The 21,818-nt window shown below is 43.3% G+C and overlaps 1 protein-coding gene across 1 annotated transcript in view; it reads left to right on the forward strand.

The window, feature by feature from the left end:
- Positions 1-114: 114 nt before the first annotated feature.
- The window catches only part of ASL (argininosuccinate lyase), a 50,821-nt gene continuing 29,117 nt past the window's right edge, over positions 115-21,818 (forward strand). The window contains exons 1-8 of the mRNA XM_044285721.1: positions 115-229; positions 3,601-3,645; positions 9,963-10,157; positions 11,279-11,362; positions 11,856-11,912; positions 13,243-13,340; positions 16,174-16,251; positions 17,032-17,109. Of these exons, the coding sequence (XP_044141656.1) occupies positions 3,634-3,645; positions 9,963-10,157; positions 11,279-11,362; positions 11,856-11,912; positions 13,243-13,340; positions 16,174-16,251; positions 17,032-17,109 (602 nt within the window). The 5' untranslated portion in view covers positions 115-229; positions 3,601-3,633. The remainder of the gene's footprint in view (positions 230-3,600; positions 3,646-9,962; positions 10,158-11,278; positions 11,363-11,855; positions 11,913-13,242; positions 13,341-16,173; positions 16,252-17,031; positions 17,110-21,818) is intronic.

Raw genomic sequence — 21,818 nt, forward strand, 5'->3', positions numbered from 1 at the left:
GTCATGCAGTCAAGTAACCACAAGAGTGGTTGGATTCTCCTAGCAGCCCATACATTCTAGGCTCAATCCTGCGTGGAGCTGAGAAAGCAGCCGCCCCACCTGTGATTGGGCGGCAGAACAGGAGAAGGCGGGGCAGACATGACGTCACGGTACGGAGCAGATTACCGGCACTGTCAGGTGCTCGGTCTGATGCAGGAGTTGATCATTTGCTGGAAGGCAGATCGTCCAGGTGAGTGAGTGTGGCAGTGCCACCTGGTTCATTTGCCCTCTACCATGTGCTGCCCAGGATCCCTTCTCCTGATGATGTCACTATAGGAAGGACCTGCACTCACTGTAAATTGTCTGCAAAAATTCTTGATTATTGCCACATAATCCTGTGACCGTTTCGACTCTCGCAGATTTCTTGATAAAGACACCTGAGAGTGTCGAAACGCGTCACAGGATAATGTGGCAATAAACAAGAATTTTTGCAGACAACTTACAGTTCTTGTTTGGTGGGATGCCAGTTGCACCCCAAATTATCTACCTGCAGTGCCGACCTATTGGCCTAGCTGCTGTCAGAACTGTATCTGTACATGCATTCATCTACTGCAGTACTAGCTTTAGGACCAAAGATGTCAGTAACAGGTCCCATTGTCTCTTTGGGACAAGTCATCATTAGTGTTGAGCGAACTTGTGTTTTAAGTTTGGCGTCTAAAGTTCGGGTTATCGAAGAATCGCGTTAGGAGTTCCACTACCACGGACCATAAGTTATGGTCCGTGGTAGCGGAATCCATAACGCGATTCTTCGATAACCCGAACTTTAGACAAACACAAGTTCGCTCAACACTAATGATCATCATTCGTTTTGGTGACATGGCGTGCTACAATTTTTGGTATATCAGAAAAAAACGAGGGTCCTTCCGTCTGTTCTGCTTTACATGATAGATTTGGGCTAAGGGATATAAACGTGGATGATGTGATGGATGAGAACATCAATCAGTGTAATATCCGTCGGGAGTTTGAAAACTAGATTGTGATGTTTTTTTTATTTTTCTTAAATTTTTTTAAAAACTTTTGAGCAAATAGACTGTTGGTCACCCTATCTGGTAGGTAAAAAGTAGTCCAGATAGGGTGACCAGTAGTGTGAACAGGTCCTTGCAGTTTCAGTACTGATTGGAATGAGATTTCTCCCGATATGACCAGTAGTGATTGGACACAATAATGTGTGTGTATATAATCTATAGAAAACATTTGCTGAAGGCTCAGCAGTGGCTTCTGACTATAGTGACCCTTCAGTACATTCACCTGGTGCCCCCTGAGCTGTATGAAGGGCTCGGAGCTGCCCAGACCACTGATGCCCCATGTGTGGACCCCTCCCATCTTACATTTAGGACATGGCATGTGGTAGGAATACCCCTAGTCAGTCACCACACGTGACATACACATAGGTGCGCTACTGCTCTCCATGCTCCGTTTCTTTATATGGTGTCCAAAAATCACAGAATGCCTCAGTCACTACTACTAATCCTTCTGAATATTGGACAGTCAGTCATTCATGACCATGCACTGATCAATATATAATAAAAACACGAGGGGAGATTTATCAAAGCGGTGTAAACTAGAACTGGCTTAGTTGTCCGTAGCAACCAATCGGAATCCACTTTTCATATTCCCAAGGAGCTCTGGAAAATGAAAGGTGGAATCTGATTGGTTGCTATGGACAACTAAGCCAGTTCTCCTTTACACCAGTTTTGATAACTCTCCCCCACATAATCTGACGGACCCATAGGTAAGTAGTCCTTGTGCTACTGTATGGTGCCATGTTGTGTGGTGGGATTCCTCTTTAGAGAATAGAGGGTTGTCCTAAAACAACCTTTTTTTTTGCTTTATGACTTTATTAGACAGCTCATAAGAGTCTGAAAGGACGGGTCTGAGTTCTGTGGGCCACATACCTAAGAATGAGGAAGTCCCTGGTCTCAACTGGAGGGTTAGCCTTGCTTCTGAAGCCACTTTCTATAAGGCCTCATTCACACATCTGTGAGCGGTCTGCATTTTTTGCAGATAGCACACTGACCCGTTCATTTCTATGGGGTCATGCTCACATCGGTATTTTGTGGCGTTCCACGATTGATACATGTCCTAGCCTTGTCTTCATTTTGCAGACAAGGATAGCCCTTTCTAATGATGGGAGTGAGTAAAATGCAGACTGCACACAGACAGATACATATTTTGCGGACCTGTTGTTTGCAGGCTGAAATACGGACACAGTTGTGTGGTGCTTGAGGCCTAAAGAGGAAAGGAAGAGGCCCAGGGTATTCTGTAATTTTCTGCAGAATATGTACAATAATGCAGACATTTGGTTGTTTTTTTACTAATTGAACCCTCAGACAATTTATGTGCCCCATGTTAGAATCATGTCATTGGCATGAGGTAAGTGTAAGACCCAATGAGCTTGTTGATTGCACAAAATATATCTGTCTACCTGTGTACTTAGAAAACGGGGGTATGATCTATGAGTATGTGACTGCATCTTCTAAGGTCTAAGCTATTGTATTGTACTCCCTGCACAAGTGATACATAACACAGTAGACTTACTGCACTACATATAAATATTCAATGTACAGCACCTCCACCAGCCTATGTTCATAAAAAAAAACAAAGAAACTCCCTAGTTTATTATTATAGACACGATCAGAGCTGAGGTCACTTCTAGGTATAGAGAAAAGCTAGACAGTGTCCTCTTGGTTGCTGCAGGGAGCATCTTGCTACTGTGTGAGCAGGTAATATTTGAATGTATCCATATGGGGGGCACCCAAAATACATTTTACTGGTGGGCCCTAGGCACCCCAGTCCGACACCGACCCCATAGATAGATGTTTGTATTCATATACTTAAAGGGATTGGTTCCTCTCAGACATTGATGGCTAGGATATACCATCAATGTCATATAGCTTGCGGGTTCCACCTCGGGGACCCTCTCCTGACTCCAGAATAGTGAAGGAGAGCGCACTGCTGAAGTGTGGCCACTCCTATGGTAGTTCCAAAATATTTCCATCAGTCCCACAAAGGTGAATGAAGAGGTGGCTATGCAGTCGTGGTGCGCACTGAATTCACTTCTATGGGAGATCCGAAAATAGCCGAGCGCACTCGCTCAGCTGTTATTGGAAGTCCCATGGAAGTGAACGGAGGGCGGCATTGCATACACGTGTGCTCACTTTTGCTTTGGGGACCCCGTTCTGGAGATAGGTGTGGGTGCTGCTCCTATCTGACGTTGGTGGGATATCCTAGCGATATGCCACCAATATGTTATATATAAAATCATATATATATATATATATATATATATATATATATATATATATATATATAATATTACACACACACACTTAGGTACTGGATATGAACAACATCAGCTCGCCAGCCTCGGTCAACAGCTTTATTAGGCATGACATCTAAAGGTCTTAGATCACACGGTAAATAAGTCTATGCCTATAAGGTTCTTTCATGAGCACAGTACATGCTAGCAAGAAACATGGCAACAACTTCTATAGGCAATTGTTTTTCCGAAAATGCATTTGACCTTCATGAGATTTGTAAAATTAGTTTATTTTTTTTCAGGCTCATAATTTCTTGAAGATCCGAAACAGCAAAATGGCAGCTGAGGTATGAAGTTGTACTAATCTGGAAATTACAAAATTCTGTCAAGTACTTTTTGTGCAAGTGCCTGACTTCTTAATGCAGGGTATACAGTTCTTCAGTCACAGCTACGCTGTAAAATGTTTTAACAGCAGGACTCTCTAAGGCTTTGTTCACATCTCCGTTTTGGAGAGCCGGCTGCCTGATCCGTCGCAAATGCGCATTTATGCCGGTAATAGGTCAGGTCACCGCCGGACCTCATTGCAGTCAGTGGGGTCTAGTGGTAAAGTAGAGGATCCAGCAGGCTGCTCTGTGCCTGTACAGCCTGCCGGATCGCCTAGCCTAATGTGGATACATGGCACTGCAGTCATTTGAGCACTTGTAGCAACCCGTGTTACTAAATAACGTATTGCCATTCACTCACTAAGCCTTTTAAAGGGGTTTTCCAACCCCTAAAATGCCTCTCCGAGTCCCCATATGCCCGGGCCCCTCACAGAGGTTGTACTTACCTGGCAACCTCGTCGCTTCTGATGCCTGCACGGCCAACGCCACACAGCGGGGGGAGCAGGCAGAAGCCAATAGAAGGCCGCGACGGGAACGAGCCTCCCTAGCGTCACCCGCGATGCTAGGAAGGCCTGTTCCCGTTGCAAACTGCTATTGGCTGCCCCCCACCACGCCAGATGCCAGGGAACCAGGTAAGTACAACCTGTGTGTGGGGCAGGGCATATGGGGAGGCATTTTAGGGGTTGGATAACCCCTTTAATGCCATTTTATATGATCGCTAGTTTATACTACAGGAGTATCAAAGGGAAAAATAGAACCAAAGATGACACCTGCACTCCATTCTGAATGGTGGTGTCCGTGGAAGGTAAGTATCAAATTATAAGTTAGTATCCATGGCACTCAAAGCGTTAAAAATCAGAGTGAAACTCTGACTCTGATCTTTAAAGGGCTTCTGTCACTCCACTAAACTCATTTTTTTTTTTTTTTGGTCTCCCTACAATCCTTATGCTGCGATTTCTCAATATATATATAGCTATTACACTGTTTGGTTCAGTAGTTCTATAAAAAAAAAACTGACTTTTATATTATGCAAATTACCTCTGTAGCAGCCGCATCCTCCATTCATAATGACGCCCCCTCCTCATGTTGATTGACAGGGCCAGTGGACTCGCTCGTTCTCTGACTGGCCCTGTCTGCGTTTTAAATCTCGCGCCGGTCTTCAGTTGGCGCAGGCGCACTCAGAGGAGGACGCTCGCTCGGCCGCTCCATCCTCAGTGCGCCTGCGTCGGGTGTACATGTGACGTCATCGGCGCAGGCGCACTGAGGATGGAGCGGCTGAGCGAGCGTCCTCCACTCAGTGCGCCTGCGCCAACTGAAGACCGGCGCGAGATTTAAAACGCAGACAGGGCCAGTCAGAGGACGAGCGCGTCCGCTGGCCCTGTCAATCAACATGAGGAGGGGGCGTCATTATGAATGGAGGATGCGGCTGCTAGCAGCAGGTAGCCGCCCTAGCTGCTGCTAGAGAGGTCATTTGCATAATATAAAAGTCTGTTTTTTGATAGAACTACTGAACCAAACAGTGTAATAGTCATATATATTGAGAAATCGCAGCATAAGGATTGTAGGGTGACCAAAAAAAAAAAATGAGTTTAGTGGAGTGACAGAAGCCCTTTAACGATTTGAGTGCAATTAATAAAACAAGAAAAATATTTATAAAAAAAACTGAGTGCACATAAGAGGTAAATCAGAAAGAATTGGTGTGTGATAACTAAACATAATGTAGCTAAAACAAAGGTGGTTATACTTGATTTTAGGAAAATAAAGAAAATGGCACTCTGCCCCCTTTATATAAATAAAGAAGAGGTAGGAAGGGTGGAGAACCTAAAGTTTCTGGGGCTTTTTATTTCTAATGATCTGAGATGGAATGCAAACATCTTTCTTCCTGAGGAAATTAAAGAAGGCCAGGCTTCCATCTTGGCTCCTAATTCATTTCTATGTGCTATAGAGAGTATTGGCTCCTATTGTATTACAGTCTGGTATGGTAGCGCCACGGGGGGTCGTGGGAAATCTGGTATGGTAGCGCCATGTTGGTCGTGGGAAATCGATAGTCAGAAAATACATAAACAAAACGTAATAACATAAAAGGAATTGACACAATGCAAGTAGACCATATTGGGACTTTCTAGAAGTCTATGTGTCAGGTTAAAGGTGCAGTCCGGTTAGAAGTGGACAAACCTTAAGGCTGAGTTCACACGGGCGAGATTTCCGCGCGGGTGCAATGCAGTAGGTGAACGCATTGCACCTGCACTGAATCCTGACCCATTCATTTCAATGGGGCTGTGCACATGAGCATTTTTTTTCACGCATCACTTCTGCAATGCTTTAAAATCGCAGCATGTTCTATATTCTGCGTTTTTAACGCAGCCCTGGCTCCATAGAAGTGAATGGGGCTGCGTTAATAACGCATTGCATCTGCAAGCAAGTGCGGATGCAATGCGTTTTTCACTGATGGTTGCTAGGAGATGTTGTTTGTAAACCTTCAGTTTTTTATCATGCGCGTGAAAAACGCATCAAAACGCATTGCATCCGCGCGGAAAAAACTGAACAACTAAACGCAATTGCAGCCAAAACTGACTGAACTTGCTTGCAAAATGGTGCGAGTTTAACTGAACGCACCCTGAACGCATCCGGACCAAATCTGTCACGCTCGTGTGAACTCAGCCTAAATCAGTGTGGGTCCAAACTCTGGGACCCCTATCAATCACTGGCCTCAGTAGTAATGTGAGTATGAGTAGCGTGACCACTCAGCCTCTGCGGTCACATGCTAGGTATACACATGTGACAGCTGGGGCCAGTGATTGACTGCAGCAGTCATGGGAATGAAATGTCATCACTTGTGGTCCGGTGTGTACTGTAAGTGGCAGGGACAGGAGCTACTGTGATGGAACGGTGGGACTTTCAGAAGGCAAATTTATTTTCTCTTTTTTTTATTTTTTTATTACACTGTTTCATTTTTTTTAATTTAGGTCTGACACCCTCTTTAGGTACTAATGTCAGAAAAAAAGAGGTGACTATTTATTTTTACAAATTTGTATCATCATATGTAGAACTTCTCTTGATGACCCGCTGCCATCAAGAGAGATGTTCTTCAAGCCTTGTTATTTTGCATAGCTAATTTAGTCTGGGTTCACATTTGTGTTTTGGCGCTCATCAGGCAGTTCCATTTGAGGTCTACATCTGAATACAAGAAAACGGTACCATAACAGCTTCATTGACTTTAATGGGTCAAAGAGATTTCAGAGGATTCATTTTTGGACACCATTTGACCTGACTTCCATTTGTTTCTGGCTTTTTCCTCATGGTAGGAAGGTAGAGTCTGCTATTCTGTATGGCAAAAAAGGCAGAAACAAACAAAAAGCAGATCAAATAGATTCAAAAGATTAATGCTTTGAAATCCGTTTCACCCATTAAAGGCAATGTACTCATCATGGTATATGTATGAATACCGACAGTAAGCCTTGTGGAGGGTAAAACGCAATGTGAACTCATCCTTAGGCCTCTTTCACACTACAGTTTTTTGCTTTCCGTATACGGTCCGTTTTTTGCGTTCCGTATACGGTCCGTATACGGAACCATTCATTTCAATGGTTCCGCAAAAAAACGGAATGTGTTCCGTATGCATTCCGTTTCCGTATTTCCGTTTTTCCGTTCCGTTGAAAAGATAGAACATGTCCTATATTTGGCTGAGAATCACAGTCCGTGGCTCCATTCAAGTCAATGGGGCCGCAAAAAAAACGGAACACATACGGAAATGCATCCGTATGTCTTCCGTATCCGTTCCGTTTTTTGCGGAACCATCAATTGAAAATGTTATGCCCAGCCCAATTTTTAATATGAAATTACTGTATACTGTATTTGCCATACGGAAAAACGGAACGGAACAACGGAACGGAAACGGAACCACAACGGAAGCAAAAAACGGAACAACGGATCCGTGAAAAACGGAACGCAAAACACTGAATGCAACATACTGTAGTGTGAAAGAGGCCTTATCGGAACGTTTCTTATGAGGCTCGGTTAGGTATATACCTGATCCATTTTATTTATGCTGCAATTTTTTTCTATTTTTTTTTTTTTTTTTTTTTTATATATATAAAAATGTGCCACATGCTATGAAACACAACAATTTGAACTGAGAGTGGAGTCACTGACGTTTGTTAATCTTCCAGACTGCGGTCATTGTGCTGGGTTGACTTGCATTGCACCGAGTGTTAAGATCAGTTCTGGCTGACAGTACTCGGTGCCAGGTTAGTCCTGTAAGCAGTCTTACACAATAGATATCAGTCCCTTGATCCGTAATGTCTGACTTTGTTGTTCTAAACCCATTTTAGAGATGTCACTAGCATTGTGCAATAGCACATGATGTTCTGGCCTTGTATAAGGTTGTACAAATTCCAACATGGGATTTTGCCTTCATTTGTTAGTTGACAAAGCAAAAGTGCAAAAAAAAAAAAATGTAATCACTAACATAATTTGTAGTTTATTAGTAACATGTCATTTTACCTTATTTAGAAGAGTGTTAGTTTTCTCTATTTTAGGCTGGGGCAACACACCAACATATGTCGCACTAAATAAAAACCGCACAAGATTGCATATAATGATTGTCAATGGTGTGTCCACAACTACGACAATCGCAGAGTGTCCAACACTGTTGGATTTTTGGTCACACGGCGCAAGTCACATAAGAGCTTGCTATCATAGACCACAATGCAAGTTGCGCGCAAGTGCGACTTACCTGTGACTGTTCTGCAATTTCGGTTGTGCAGCCAAATCACAGCTCTAAATTGTGCGAAAAATGTTGCGTGGCAGTAAGTTTCTGAAAAATCGCACAAATGTTTTTTCTTGCATGACACTTGTGTGACTTGCTGTCACCATGTAGCCCCAGCATTCTTTAAAATGTGCTTGTCGTGGAGGGCCAGGTGCTGGAACTCATTGCAATGTAAAGACTGCAGAAGGTATAGCGACCAAACATGGCTCTCTGAAGGGACACAGTACTCAGGACCGGTTTGTTCTAGTGATAGTCGGCGATCCCCACAAATTAAAACCTCTATCAGATGCTTACAAGATGTAAGATGCTTTTTCAGACTTTTTATTTTTTTAAAGATTTTATTGAAGATTTTTTTTTTTTTTTGTATTCTTTTGTCAATATTGCTTAGTTAGTATAGTGTGTATCCTCCATAAAGAATAGACCACTGAAGAGCTGTATTACTGTAATTTTGGTCATTTTTTTTTTTTTTTTTCTATATAGTCATCAAAAGTAAAGAGATCTTAAAATGTATCTCTTCTAATGTGGCTTTTTTCATTTTAGATTTTATTTATAATTATTTTTTTTTTCTGTTGGAAAATTTAAAGGGAACCTGACGTCTCATGTATGTGTTTGAAACTGTCCAAATTAGCTTTTTCATCAGTTTTAGCGGTCCAGAAGTGAGTCTTGATTCCTTTGAGTAACTTGAAAATGCATTTTAATTCTTGTTCTCGTCGTATATAAATGAACTTGTTGAAGTCAAGGAGGCCGACACAAACCTCCTGGAAGTCATGCTTTCCCTGCCCGCACCCCACTAGATCCTGTGTAGAGAGGAGAGGGCTCCTGTCCTCCGGCACATGTGCAGTGAAGCTCTGTACAGCACTTCTCACTGGGCGCCAGAAGTGAAAGCGCATGGGGGCTGCACGGGATCTAGTGAGAACAGGGGATGACCTTGCCTGGCCTGGGGAACGTCACTCATCTGCAGGAGGAGAGGGGAAAGCCTGACTTCCAGGAGGTTTGCTCCAGCCTCCTTGGCTCCAACACGTTAGATTACATATGACGAGAACAAGAATCAGGACTCACTTCTGGACCACCATAAACTGATGAAAATCTTCTCTTTGACTATGTTGATTATGGTATATTTGACATCCCTGGAGACTAGCATTGTTTCTGCTTCATCATGTCTGAATGTGCCCAGTGGCTGACAAAAAGAAATGAAGGCAGAACGGGCACTTCCCATGTGTGTATTATGCTTCCATGGTCCATTTTCATCATTGTGTTCTTTTGTAGTCACTACTACCTACTGTATCATACATAAAACAAACAGCAGGCACCAAACTAATTGAAAATAATTTTTGGTTTCATTACCTATGTAAAAAAAAAAAAAAAATCCTGCATCGTGATGCCCCCCCTTTCTATCTTCTCGATGGAAGCAGTATCATTTTAATATACAATTTATTGCAATGATGTACATTCCATTTTTTTCAGCTCATTATCCGTGTTTGTATTGCTCCTTTTTTTTTCTTCCTCTTTATAGGGTGACAAGTTGTGGGGTGGAAGATTTGTTGGCAGCATTGACCCCATTATGGAAATGTTCAATTCTTCTGTGTCATATGACCAGAGGATGTGGTCAGCTGACATCAGAGGAAGCCAAGCCTATGTAAAAGCATTGGAAAAAGCTGGACTAGTGAGCAAATCCGAAATGGAACAGATTGTCACTGGCCTGGACCAGGTACTATAAAAAATAATAGTCATATTGCATAATGCACACCACCTTAAGCGAGGTTCAGTAAGGGTATGTTCACAGGTGCCCGATGTGCTGCACAGGTTTCTGAATGAAGTTGGTAAAGATCTTTATAATCCCTATTCAAATGTCAGCAACAAATCTGCCATGCTGCCCTTACAAGATCAAATAGCTGAGAATTAGCACAACCATAAAGCATTACTTACACTAGTGTGCTAAATATATTTGTATGGAATCATCATGAAAAACATGTTGGGGGATTATATAAAGACTGGCATTTCTTACACCAGTCAATGAGAAACCCTGCTGGTGGACAGTGGGGGAGATTTATCAAGACCAGCGCCTTCTGCACACGTCTCGTCGCATATTAGGCTCATACTCCGGCAGTCCGTACGCCTAGACAGAGATTTACGACCAATCAGAGCTGCCAAAGATTTCTTAGATTGAAGGCCAAGCCCCTTCCCATCCTTGCCACAATACCTTTAGGGAAAAGTGATGAGGGCAACATAAAAACCGTCACTTGCAACTATTCTTTTGAAAGTTGCAAACGCCCAATTTGGAACTTTTTAACCCCATTATACTGGCACAAGCTACATGATAAATATCCCCCAATAAGCGAGAAGAGGAAATCGTTCTGGAAAATAAAATCAACAAGCAAAAGAGCCGGTGTAGATTTATACCGTAATGTGCGCACGCACTGGTAAATGTGTTGGGCTGTGGGTTTCCTAAAAAGTGGCGAGTGTGATTCAGAACCGCACTGGCGCTAAATCTTATAATTTTTGGTACACCAGAAATCTGGAGTAGAAGAATCACACATTACCCCGTTTGAATTTCATGTTATTGCTGGAACTAACTGCCCCATATAGATATAGGAGATATGTTTGTATGGTAATCTATAACTAGAAAGTGATATCTTGGATCTGTGTGATGCGACCCTTCCTTTTAGTACATCCACAAATGTTGTGAACAGAAATCATCCGCTGTGTTTCGCTTTTAGTATCCAAGAGTTGTCAACTTTGATATTCTGCATGTATAAACTGAAGACGTTATTTTCTGCATTAGCACACATTACTGATAATCATTAAGGTAATGGTTTGTTTTCCTTCAAGATCCATGAAGAATGGTCTCAGGGCACTTTCGTACTGACGAAAGCGGATGAAGATATACACACTGCTAATGAGCGTCGACTCAAGGTAGACCAGCTAAGGATATTTTAGCATACACATAGAAAAAAACTCCCAAATATTGTGTGACATAAGTGTAAGATGCCGCAGTTTTAGGGCTCGTGTACACATTCTTTTTCCTCATCCAGTCTGCTTTATTTGCGGATAGGATGCAGACCCAATCACTTCAATAGGGCCGCAATGTCTGTTCCGCGACATGTCCTATTCTTGTCAGGGATAAGGCAATTCAACAGAGGGCCAGACATTCTGTTCCGCAAAATGTGGAACGCACACAGGTGGTATCCGTGTTTTGCGGACCACAAAAATGGCATCAGTCGTACGCATGAGGCCTTATATGTGATCTTCAATGTCCGCATACTTTTGGCCACAGAGTGCACGTTAGTACTCCTCTCCTACAGTGGTATAGACATCACATTATTTCATAACCTCCCAAACCAAAGGCAAGCAAATATTCCAGGGTGTAATTCCTTGTTATAAGCTCTTTTTATTGCTGTGTGTCTAGGAACTTATAGGAGAGCCTGCTGGAAAGCTTCATACTGGACGAAGTAGAAATGATCAGGTAACTTCCCTGCACCTTTTTCCTCCCCTCAGTGCTAGTGAAGTAGCTAAAGGGGTCCAGGCACCAATCATTCATTCATTCATCCCTGCTTCCAGATTCATAGAAATATATAGCTGTATCTCTTTCTAGACAGCGGAGAAGGAAATTGTGGGGGCGTTACATACCAGGTGTATCTCTGGGGCTATATATAAGGGACTATTTTCTGTGCAGGGGAGGAAGGGGTTAACAAGAGCTAATTGCAGTACGTCCTGAGAGATGCAGGTGCTTGATAAGCTACTGCCCACCTACTGAAAGGAAAAAAAAAAGTCCTCCAGAGTTCAAGAATCGTAGGATAATCCCTTTAAAAGGAATGTGTCCCCATGATCTTGGACTATTATCTACAGTAATACTTACGTAGCACTGCAGATAACGAGGCCAGATCACTATTTCTTAGGCCGAATGCACACGGCCGTTTTTTCACGGCAGTGAGCGGTCCGTGGAACCGCGGCCTGGATTCCTGCTGAGAGCAGGAGCGCACGGCGTCATAGCAACCAATGACGCCGTGCGCTCCTGCTCTCAGCAGGAATCCAGGCCGCGGTTCCACGGACCGCTCACTGCCGTGAAAAACGGCCGTGGGCATTCGGCCTTATTCTGCTTCTGCCCTCTGTTCCCCCACTGTCAGTGCTCAGAGCTGCACTGAAATACACAGTCCGGACTACATAATGAAGAGGACTCCTGAGCATGGACAGCGGAGAAGGAAGGGGGGCAGTGGGGAAAAAAAAAATTTGATTTTTGACTCCTTGTCTGCATGCTCATGTATTACTGCAGATAATAGTCCAAGGCCATGGTGGCTGATATGAGCATCGGAGCATTTCATGCTCCGGTGCTCTCCCTTGCCCTGCACTGGATTGCGCAGGGCAGGGGCTTTTTTTGTTTACATTGGCACACTGCTAGACGGAGGCTTCCACCCAGCAGTGTTCCTGGTGATGTCACTGGCACTGATGGGCGGGCTTTAACGGTGCCCTAACAGGCTAGGACAGCACTAAATTAGTGCCGGTGACATCACCAGGCTCACTGCTAAGTGGAAGCCTCCGCCTAGCAGTCCCCACGGAGAGCCCGGTATGTCACTGGGTCTCCAAAAAATGCTATTCAGTGCAGGGCAAAGGAGAGCTGCTCATATCAGGGGGCCGAAGGGGTGAAGATGGGGATATGTCCGGGTTCAGCTCTGAACCCAGACAACCCCTTTAATACGCATTTAAAGATGATGTTTTAAGCTAGACAACCCCTTTAACTATGTATCTGTAAATTCTGATTTGAGGTGATTTATAATATTTTTTCCATTCTACTGTAGGTGGTGACTGACATGAGGTTATGGCTGCGAGATTCCTGCTCTGTCCTATACCTTCACTTGACCCGTCTTATACGTACTATGGTGGACAGGGCAGCCATGTAAGTGAAGTGAAAGAGGATTCTGCTGTCATCTAAAGAGGAACCCTCTGCTCTCCTGACATGTCTGCTTTATTAAATAATTGTATCCCCCAAAATATAAAAATTCTTGAGCACCTTTTCTTAGAAGTCTGTGTTGTGCCGTTCCTCTGTTATTTCTACTAAATGTCATGAATGAAATGGTTATTACCAATTGGGGGTTGTCCCTGTGCAGTCTCGTCCAATCACTGCTGATAGAATCAGACTGTTTAGAGTACCTCAATTAGGCTACTTTCACACCTGCGTTTAGGTGCGGATCCGCCTGGTATCTGCACAGACGGATCCGCACCTATAATGCAAACGCTTAGATCCGTTCAGAACGGATCCGTTTGCATTACCATGAACAAAAAAGTGCATGATAGTGCAAACGGATCCGTTTTGACTTTACATTGAAAGTCAATGGGGGACGGATCCATTTGAAAATTGAGCCATACTGTGTCAACTTCAAACGGATCCGTCCCCATTGACTTACATTGTAAGTCTGGACGGATCCGTTTGCCTCCGCACGGCCAGGCGGACACCCGAACGCTGCAAGCAGCGTTCAGGTGTCCGCCTGCTGAGCGGAGCGGAGGACAAACGCTGCCAGACTGATGCATTCTGAGCGGATCCGCGTCCACTCAGAATGCAGTAGGGCTGGACGGATGCGTTCGGGGCCGCTTGTGAGAGCTTCAAACGGAACTCACAAGCGGAGCCCCGAACGCAGGTGTGAAAGAAGCCTAAGGGTACTAAAATAGCCAAGTCAGGAGAGCTGAAAGGTCCTCTTAAAGGAGTTGTGCAGTTTTTTTTTTCAGTGACCTCTCATGGAGCGCTGCCTTCTCTTCAAACAGATTTTCCGGGGAAGGGGGGTTGGTGGGGGTGTTTGGTGTCGGACCCCCGGCGATCAGATATTGATGACCAATCCTGAGGAAGGTCATCAGTATAAAACCCCTGCACAACCCCTTTAATTTTGTGGATTTAAGTTTCTTTTTGGCCATCCGTTTAACATATACAAAAAATATATAAGTTAAAAGGATGCCATACAGTGGCATCTGTCACTGTAGAGTGGCACTGTAAAAAAATAAAAATAAGCATATACTTTATCCTTTTATTATAATTTTTTTTTAAAAATTTTTACTGGACTCTGCAGGATGAAAAAGCATAGTGTACTACACTTTTGTATCCTTTTTTCCCCCCAACGTATACGTTAAATGGTGTGCAAAAATGTAATCAGTATCAGATTGACACCTGTCACCTCCACCGATCAGCTGGTTGAAGGCGCATACTGTGCCAGCGCAGCCTTCTCTTCATTGTTTACCTGCTCGCTGTCGCAACAGCAGCGGTGAGTAGGTCTAATTACAAGAAGCCGCCCCATTCACTTCAATGTGACGGCTCTGTAGTATTCAAGTGTATAGGAACAAGCCATCCCATTGAAGTGAATGGGGTGGCTTCTTGTAATTAGACCTGCTCACCGCTGCTGTTGCAACGGCGAGCAGGTAAGCAATGAAGAGATGGCAGCACTGGCACGGCGTGCGTCTTCTCTTCAACCAGCTGACCCCCAGCGATCTGATATTGATTACCTATCCTGAGAATAGGTCATCAATATAAGTAACTTGGACAACCCCTTTAACAAGAATACATTGCACATAAAATTTCTGTAACCAAATGAAAAAAAATAATAATGTTTGTCTTGAAAATAGACAAATGATATGTGGTAAGATCCCAGCATAACACCTGCCGTCACATGGCAAGATTGGGAAATGAAGGACCACTGACCGTAATCAAAGGGTTAGTGACCTTCTTCTTGCAACATAATTCATGGCCCATTGACTCTTTTTATAAAGGATTTGTCTGTGTACTCTGTAAAACAAATTCCCCATTGATGTCACATGTGTAACTGAGCAATATATTATTTCATTCTGTTTTTGGCGTCAGTAGATGCTAAAAACTGCCCAAATAGAAGATGAAGATAGGGGCCCCTTCTCCGATTATAAGGGCTCAGTAGTTGACAGAGCCATACATTGAAAGCACATAAGAGAAACGCATACATCAGGTTCGCATTTTATCTCCAGCTTTTTGTTTCTAGGTGTTTCTGCTTCTCCTATGAGAGCAGAGGTCCCCTCTGACACAATCCCATATCCCGAAGATAAGAGCGGTGTTCTTTGTGCGAAAACTCATTTAAGCTACATCAGTGACATAATCAGGCTGTTGAGGGTTAATTTTTTTTATAATGCTGTGGAATATGTTAATGGTATATAAATGGTGTATAAAATGTGGATCAAATCTGGAATAAACATATTAGCTAGAAGAATATTACTGTTTAGTGTACACTCTTATAGTATAGATGGCTACTAGGGGTTTTCTGAGATAATTAAAACTTGTAGTAATGGCCCCAAATACTGTAAAAATAAAAAGATTACATACTTCTTTCTCCTTCGCCGTTCTCTGCGCCGCCAGTCCATTCCTTCCCCCGCTGTCAGTTTACATACTGCAGAGGTGACTTGTAGGTATATGGCACATGACTGCTTCAGCCAATCACAGTCTGCAGTGGTATCTCGGAAAGAGACGAGATGGACTGAATAGGGGAGAATGAATGAGCTGCTAGAGGGAGAAAGAGGCATTTTCTCTAATTAGATATATCACAAAGTTTCTTTTATATACACCTGTATTATTGATTGATGCTAAGTTTTTTGAAAGGTTAGTGACCATTTAACTCATTGCTCTTCTAACCTGCTGAGTTTTGCATTACCCTTTTTTCTGTATTTACATATTTTTTTCTCAGTAGGATCCACAATTCACTTTGCTTTCTTTTTCTGTACAGAGAGGTTGATATATTATTTCCAGGCTATACTCACATGCAGAGAGCACAGCCTATTCGATGGAGTCACTGGATATTAAGGTAACTGTTCGCTGTAGAAATGTTCTACAATCCAGCTAATGGAGACTATTGTTATAACTTGGCCTTTGTAATGACTATGCAATTCCCACATGAGTTTGCTAATAATTGGGGTTAACTGACTTTTATATAATTGTATTTTATTTAAAACATGCCTCAGGCTTCATGCGGCACAACATGTGCCCCTAGCCTGAATGTGCCTTTGCTAACAGAAGCCAGAAGGCCACAATCTCTTTGTGAGACATGCCTGTATTTTTCGGATTACAAAATGCATCAGACTATAAGACGTATTTAGGACCTCATATCAGACCCCCAAGCTCCATCAGTATCAGATCCTCAGACCCCCAAGCTCCATCAGCCTCAAATCCCCTAAACTCCATCACCCTCAGTTTAGACCACAGATCAGACCCCATCAGCCTTAGATCACTTACCTCACTTGCTCCAGACAGTGCTGCCACTTACTCACTGTTCCCTGGTCTTCTGCCGGCCCCGCGCTGCATTGTGACCTGACATTGCACAGCATCAGGTCATAGTGCACAAAAACGCGCACTACATCCTGTCTCTGTACACCGTCAGGACACAGCGCAGAGCAGGGCCTAGAAGAAGACCGGGGAGGGTGAGTACAGCCACGCAACGCTTCCCTCACCCACACCTCCCACGCGCTGACGACCACTTCCATAATGGAATCGGTCATTATCATTTGGACTATAAGACGCAAAATATGGTATATAAGACTGCAAATAATACATGTTTGTAACCAATGTTCTCCTTTCCACCTCCAAGCCATGCAGTGGCATTGTGTAGGGATGCTGAGAGACTTGAGGAGATAAAGAAGAGAATCAATGTTTTACCACTAGGAAGGTAAATAATTTATTACTCTCACTATTATTATAAATCCTTTCAGTCTGCTTATGTTTTTTGTGTTTTTAGAACGAATACTGACCCCTCATTTTAAAGGTAGCCTGTGCCGAGGCAAACCAATTTGAGTATTACTGGACATACGCATTAGGTAGTCATAATATGGGGGTCTCCCGGCTCTCCCTTGATGTGAGATATGCCACTGCCAGATCATTCTTACAGAGAATCTCACCTCTTCAACTGAAAAAAGTGCATGTGGAATAACAGCTGTTGGCTGGACATACAGACAAGTATCTAAGAGAATGGCCAGCCTGAAGGGGTATTCTGAAAAACTGTCCCAGGAGCTGCACATGGGAAAAAAAAAAAGGACTTTTACTTCTCTCAACAATGCTGTCCTGACGGTGCAGGGATCCCTGCTCTTCTCCACTTCCCGCACCTGTTTTGACAAGATAGGAAATAGTTGGCAATGCCCCTCACCCAATCACTGTCTGAGGTGAGTCATCTCAGCAGCATGTGATTGACTGAGTGGCCTTCACAGATGTTTCTTGTCGAGACAGGAGCAGGAAATTGAGTGTAGCGGGGAACCCAACATTATTGGAATGGCAGCTGCAGTGGATCGGTGAGGTAAGAATAAGTTTTGAGATTGTTTTGGGTTTTTTATGACGTGCAGCTCCTGGGACAGTTTTTTTGTGCACTGGAATACCCCTTTAGGACCTTGTTCCCACAGTGCACAGATATACCCAGACTACAATACACAGTGCAGACCTGTCCATGTGGTTTCTCTGACCATATTTCACAGTATTCTATCTATAATATGAATTGTATACAATTATTTTTTCCCCTCACCTATGACGGCACCCATGCGACTAAGATAAAATGGTTCACACCCCTACCACACCTCAGTTCAGGTTTCCTGTCCTCTGGATAGGAGGTACCTGAGGAGTTCCCTTTTTTTCTTTTTAGGTTCTCACCTCGGAGGGCTGTTGGAGGTCCGGGTCTACAACATCGTGACGGGACCTACCCATGGCGGCGTAAGTCTCCGGTGGGAGCAGTCGCCTAAGCCTGTCCTGCTCCTGCCCCCACCCAAAGCCTCATTGGGGAGCCGCTGCGGCCGTGTTCACCCCAAAAATCAGGAAAAAAGGAAAGCTTTGGAAGCGGAAATTTTTTCCCTCTTAGACAAGGGAGTCGTTTATTCAGTTTCTAAAGACAGAGAGGGGCAAGGGGTTCTATTCCCCATAATTGTTGGTGAAGAAACTAAATGGTACGCTCAGGGTTATTTTAAATCTGAAGAAACTGAACAAATTTCTGGTCTACAAGAAATTTTGAATGGAGACGATAAAAACAACTGTGAGCCTCCTCTTCCAGGATTGCTGAATGGCAAGCCTGGATCTGGAGGACGCGTATTACCACGTCCCAATCCTTTCCTTCTCCCAAACATTTTTAAGAACAGCAGTTTGAGTCCAGGGGAAGTTGCTGCATCTCCAGTACAGGGCGCTTCCCTTTGGTGTAGCACAGGCTCCAAGAGTCTTCACCAAAGTGGTAGCAGAATTAGCGGCCTTTTTAAGACAGTCAGGAATTACTCTGGTGCCTTATCTGGATGATTTTTTGATAATCTCTCAAAAGAAGGACTAGAAAAAGATATGAAATTCCTCTGCTCCGCTTTAGAAAACCTAGGATGGATAATCAATTGGAAAAAATCTAATCTGATTCCTTCCAAATTTTTTTTGGAATTCAGTTGGACTCTTGTTTAAGAAAAAAGTTTCCTTCCACTTCAAAGGAAAGAGGCGATTATAGAGCAAATATGGTCAGTCTTCCTGTCCTACCACTGTACTTTCAGGGAAGCGATGGCGGTGCTAGGGCATATGATATCAGCAATCCCAGCAGTACCTTATGCACAGATCCACTCCAGAGATCTTCAAGCGGACATCCTAAGATCCTGGGACTGCTCCCCGTATTCTTTGGATCAAAAATTCCACCTTTCCTCAAAGGCAAGACGCTCCCTGTTGTGGTGGGTGATACCCAAAAATCTATCAGCAGGAGTGCCATGGACATTTCCAGACCAGACCATAATTACCACAGACGCCAGTCCTTGGGGTTGAGGAGGCCGCTCCCAAAACAGATACTGGCAAGGGAGGTGGGATCTGAATACAAGGAAAGCATCCTCCAATTTCAAGGAGTTAAAAGCAGTAGAGTGGGCACTGACTGTGGCGCTTCCGGAAATAATAAACAGAAAGATTGTGTTCTATTCGTACAATTCAACAGTGGTGGCCTACATAAACAATCAAGAAGGAACGAGAGTCTCTTCCCTCCTACATCTATGCCAGGAGATCTTTTGTATAGCAGAGGTACATCTGAAGGGGAAGGAGAATGTTCTAGCGGACTTCCTCAGTCGAGTTTCCATAAGACGGGGCGAATGGTGTCTAAGCTCAGGACTAATGGTTAGCTCAGGACTGGAGCCAAGAATCCCACAAGTATTGAAGAAAATAGAGAGAGAGAATGCCTCGGTTATCCTGATTGCTCCAAAGTGGCCCAAGAGGTCCTGGTATTCGAATGACAGCCTCTGTGGACCCTACCATTGAGAGAGGCCCTTATTTTTTTTAATTTTTTTTTTTAAATCAGATAATTTTTATTCACAATTTAATGAGAAAACAGTACGAAAACATAACACCCCCCCCCCCCCCTCCTCACAGGACTGCAGTTCGATGTTGTAGCTTATCAAATGACTCTGTGCGATTCATCTTCTAATTCTTTCATAGGTCTGCTGTATCTCAGACATTCATACCCAAAAGCTATAACGTGACATTGTAATGTTGCAACCATGAGGTCCATATTTTCACAAACTTGCCTCTTTTCTGATATACAAATCTCTCCAATTGCACTAAGGTATGAACCTTCTCTACCAATTCTTGTGCTTTTGGAGGGTTTGGAGCAAACCAATAATATGCAGTTAGCTTCCTTGCATGATATAATGTGTGCATAATGTCCATTTTCTTTTCTGAAGTTACAGGCAATACCTCGACATATCCTAATATACATATCAAAGCTGAAATATTTATTTTTATACAAGACACATTGTTTATGAGTTCACGAACGTCTATCCAGTATCGTCTCAATCGTGGACAGTTCTACATAATATGGATTAGGTCTGCATTAGGCATCCCACATCTCAGGCATTTGTCATCCTCCCTATACCCCATTCTTTTCATTACTACTGGAGTTATATATACTCTATGGAGTAAATATAATTGAGATACTCTATGGGCCTCGCTTATTGCCACCTCAGGGAAGTCTTCTAACACGTTCTCCCACTGTTTCACTGTCAAGTCAGTAACGTCTCGATGCCACTTGTAATATAATTGCAGTGGGCATTTTTGACATTGTGCCTCCATGAGACTCCAGTAGTGAAGTGAAATTACTCCACTAGTGTCTCCATGCGATGCGGTAAGATCTATAACAGTTGCTCCTGAGTCCGTATGGCATGTCTTATCTGCAGGTAGACAATAAAAAAGGGTCTTGGGTATTTTAAATTCTTGTTGCAACTGAGCATACTCCTTAGGCCTATTGCACACGACCGTATGGCTTTATCAGTGTTTTGCGGTCCGTTTTTCATGGATCCGTTGTTCCGTTTTTTGTTTCCGTTGTGTTTCCGTTTCTGTTCCGTTTTTCCGTTCCGTTTTTCCGTATGGCATATACAGTATACAGTAATTACATAGATAAAATTGGGCTGGGCATAACATTTTCAATAGATGGTTCAGGGAAAAACGGAACGGAAACGGAAGACATACGGATGCATTTCCGTATGTGTTCCGTTTTTTTGCGGATCCATTGACTTGAATGGAGCCACGGACTGTGATTTGCGGGCAATAATAGGACATGTTCTATGTTAAAACGGAACGGAAAAACGGAAATACGGAAACGGAATGCATACGGAGTACATTCCGTTTTTTTTGCGGAACCATTGAAATGAATGGTTCCGTATACGGACAGTATACGGAACGCAAAAAACGGCCAGTAAACGGGGAAAAAAAACGGCCGTGTGCAATAGGCCTTAAGTGTACCTTTGTCAAATAATTGATAGATACGATTAAGCCCATGTCTCTCCCGTGCTTGGGCATTGGATACTTTATTTAGTTCCCTATACATGTGATTAGGCCATATTGGAGTAAACTTTGTATACCCATTGATGCCTGCTATCTTTCTAGTTTTCCACCATACTTCATGTATTGTGCGTAGCAGTTGGTAATTATCCCCTTTTCTATAGAAGGTTCCATCTTCTAGGGCTGACATTAGACATTTTCCCTTAAGGAGATGTCTTACAATCCTCCCGGCCGTATTTATCCTGTTCTCCTCTCCCCAACCCCCAATATGTTGTAGCTGGGCTGCCAAATAATATATCCATGGGTCTGGGACCTTAAGTCCTCCTTGAGATTTTGGTCTGCATAATGTAGTGAGCTTTATACGTGGAATTCCCCTCTTCTAGATAAGATGTCTAAAGATCGCATTAACAGTGTAGAATTTTTTTTGTGGTATCCAAATTGGGGCATTATGTAATAAGTATAATAGCTGGGGCATGAGGATCATTTTCAGTAAGTTAGTACGTCCAATCAACGTAAGGGGCCGACAGGTCCAGGCCTGGATCTTCTGTCTGAATTTGTCAAGTATCGGTAACAAATTCAGTTCTCCAAATTCCTGGTTCCTGGCTGACACTTGAA

Source organism: Bufo gargarizans, chromosome 3, assembly GCF_014858855.1.
Source record: "Bufo gargarizans isolate SCDJY-AF-19 chromosome 3, ASM1485885v1, whole genome shotgun sequence".
NCBI lineage: Eukaryota > Metazoa > Chordata > Amphibia > Anura > Bufonidae > Bufo > Bufo gargarizans.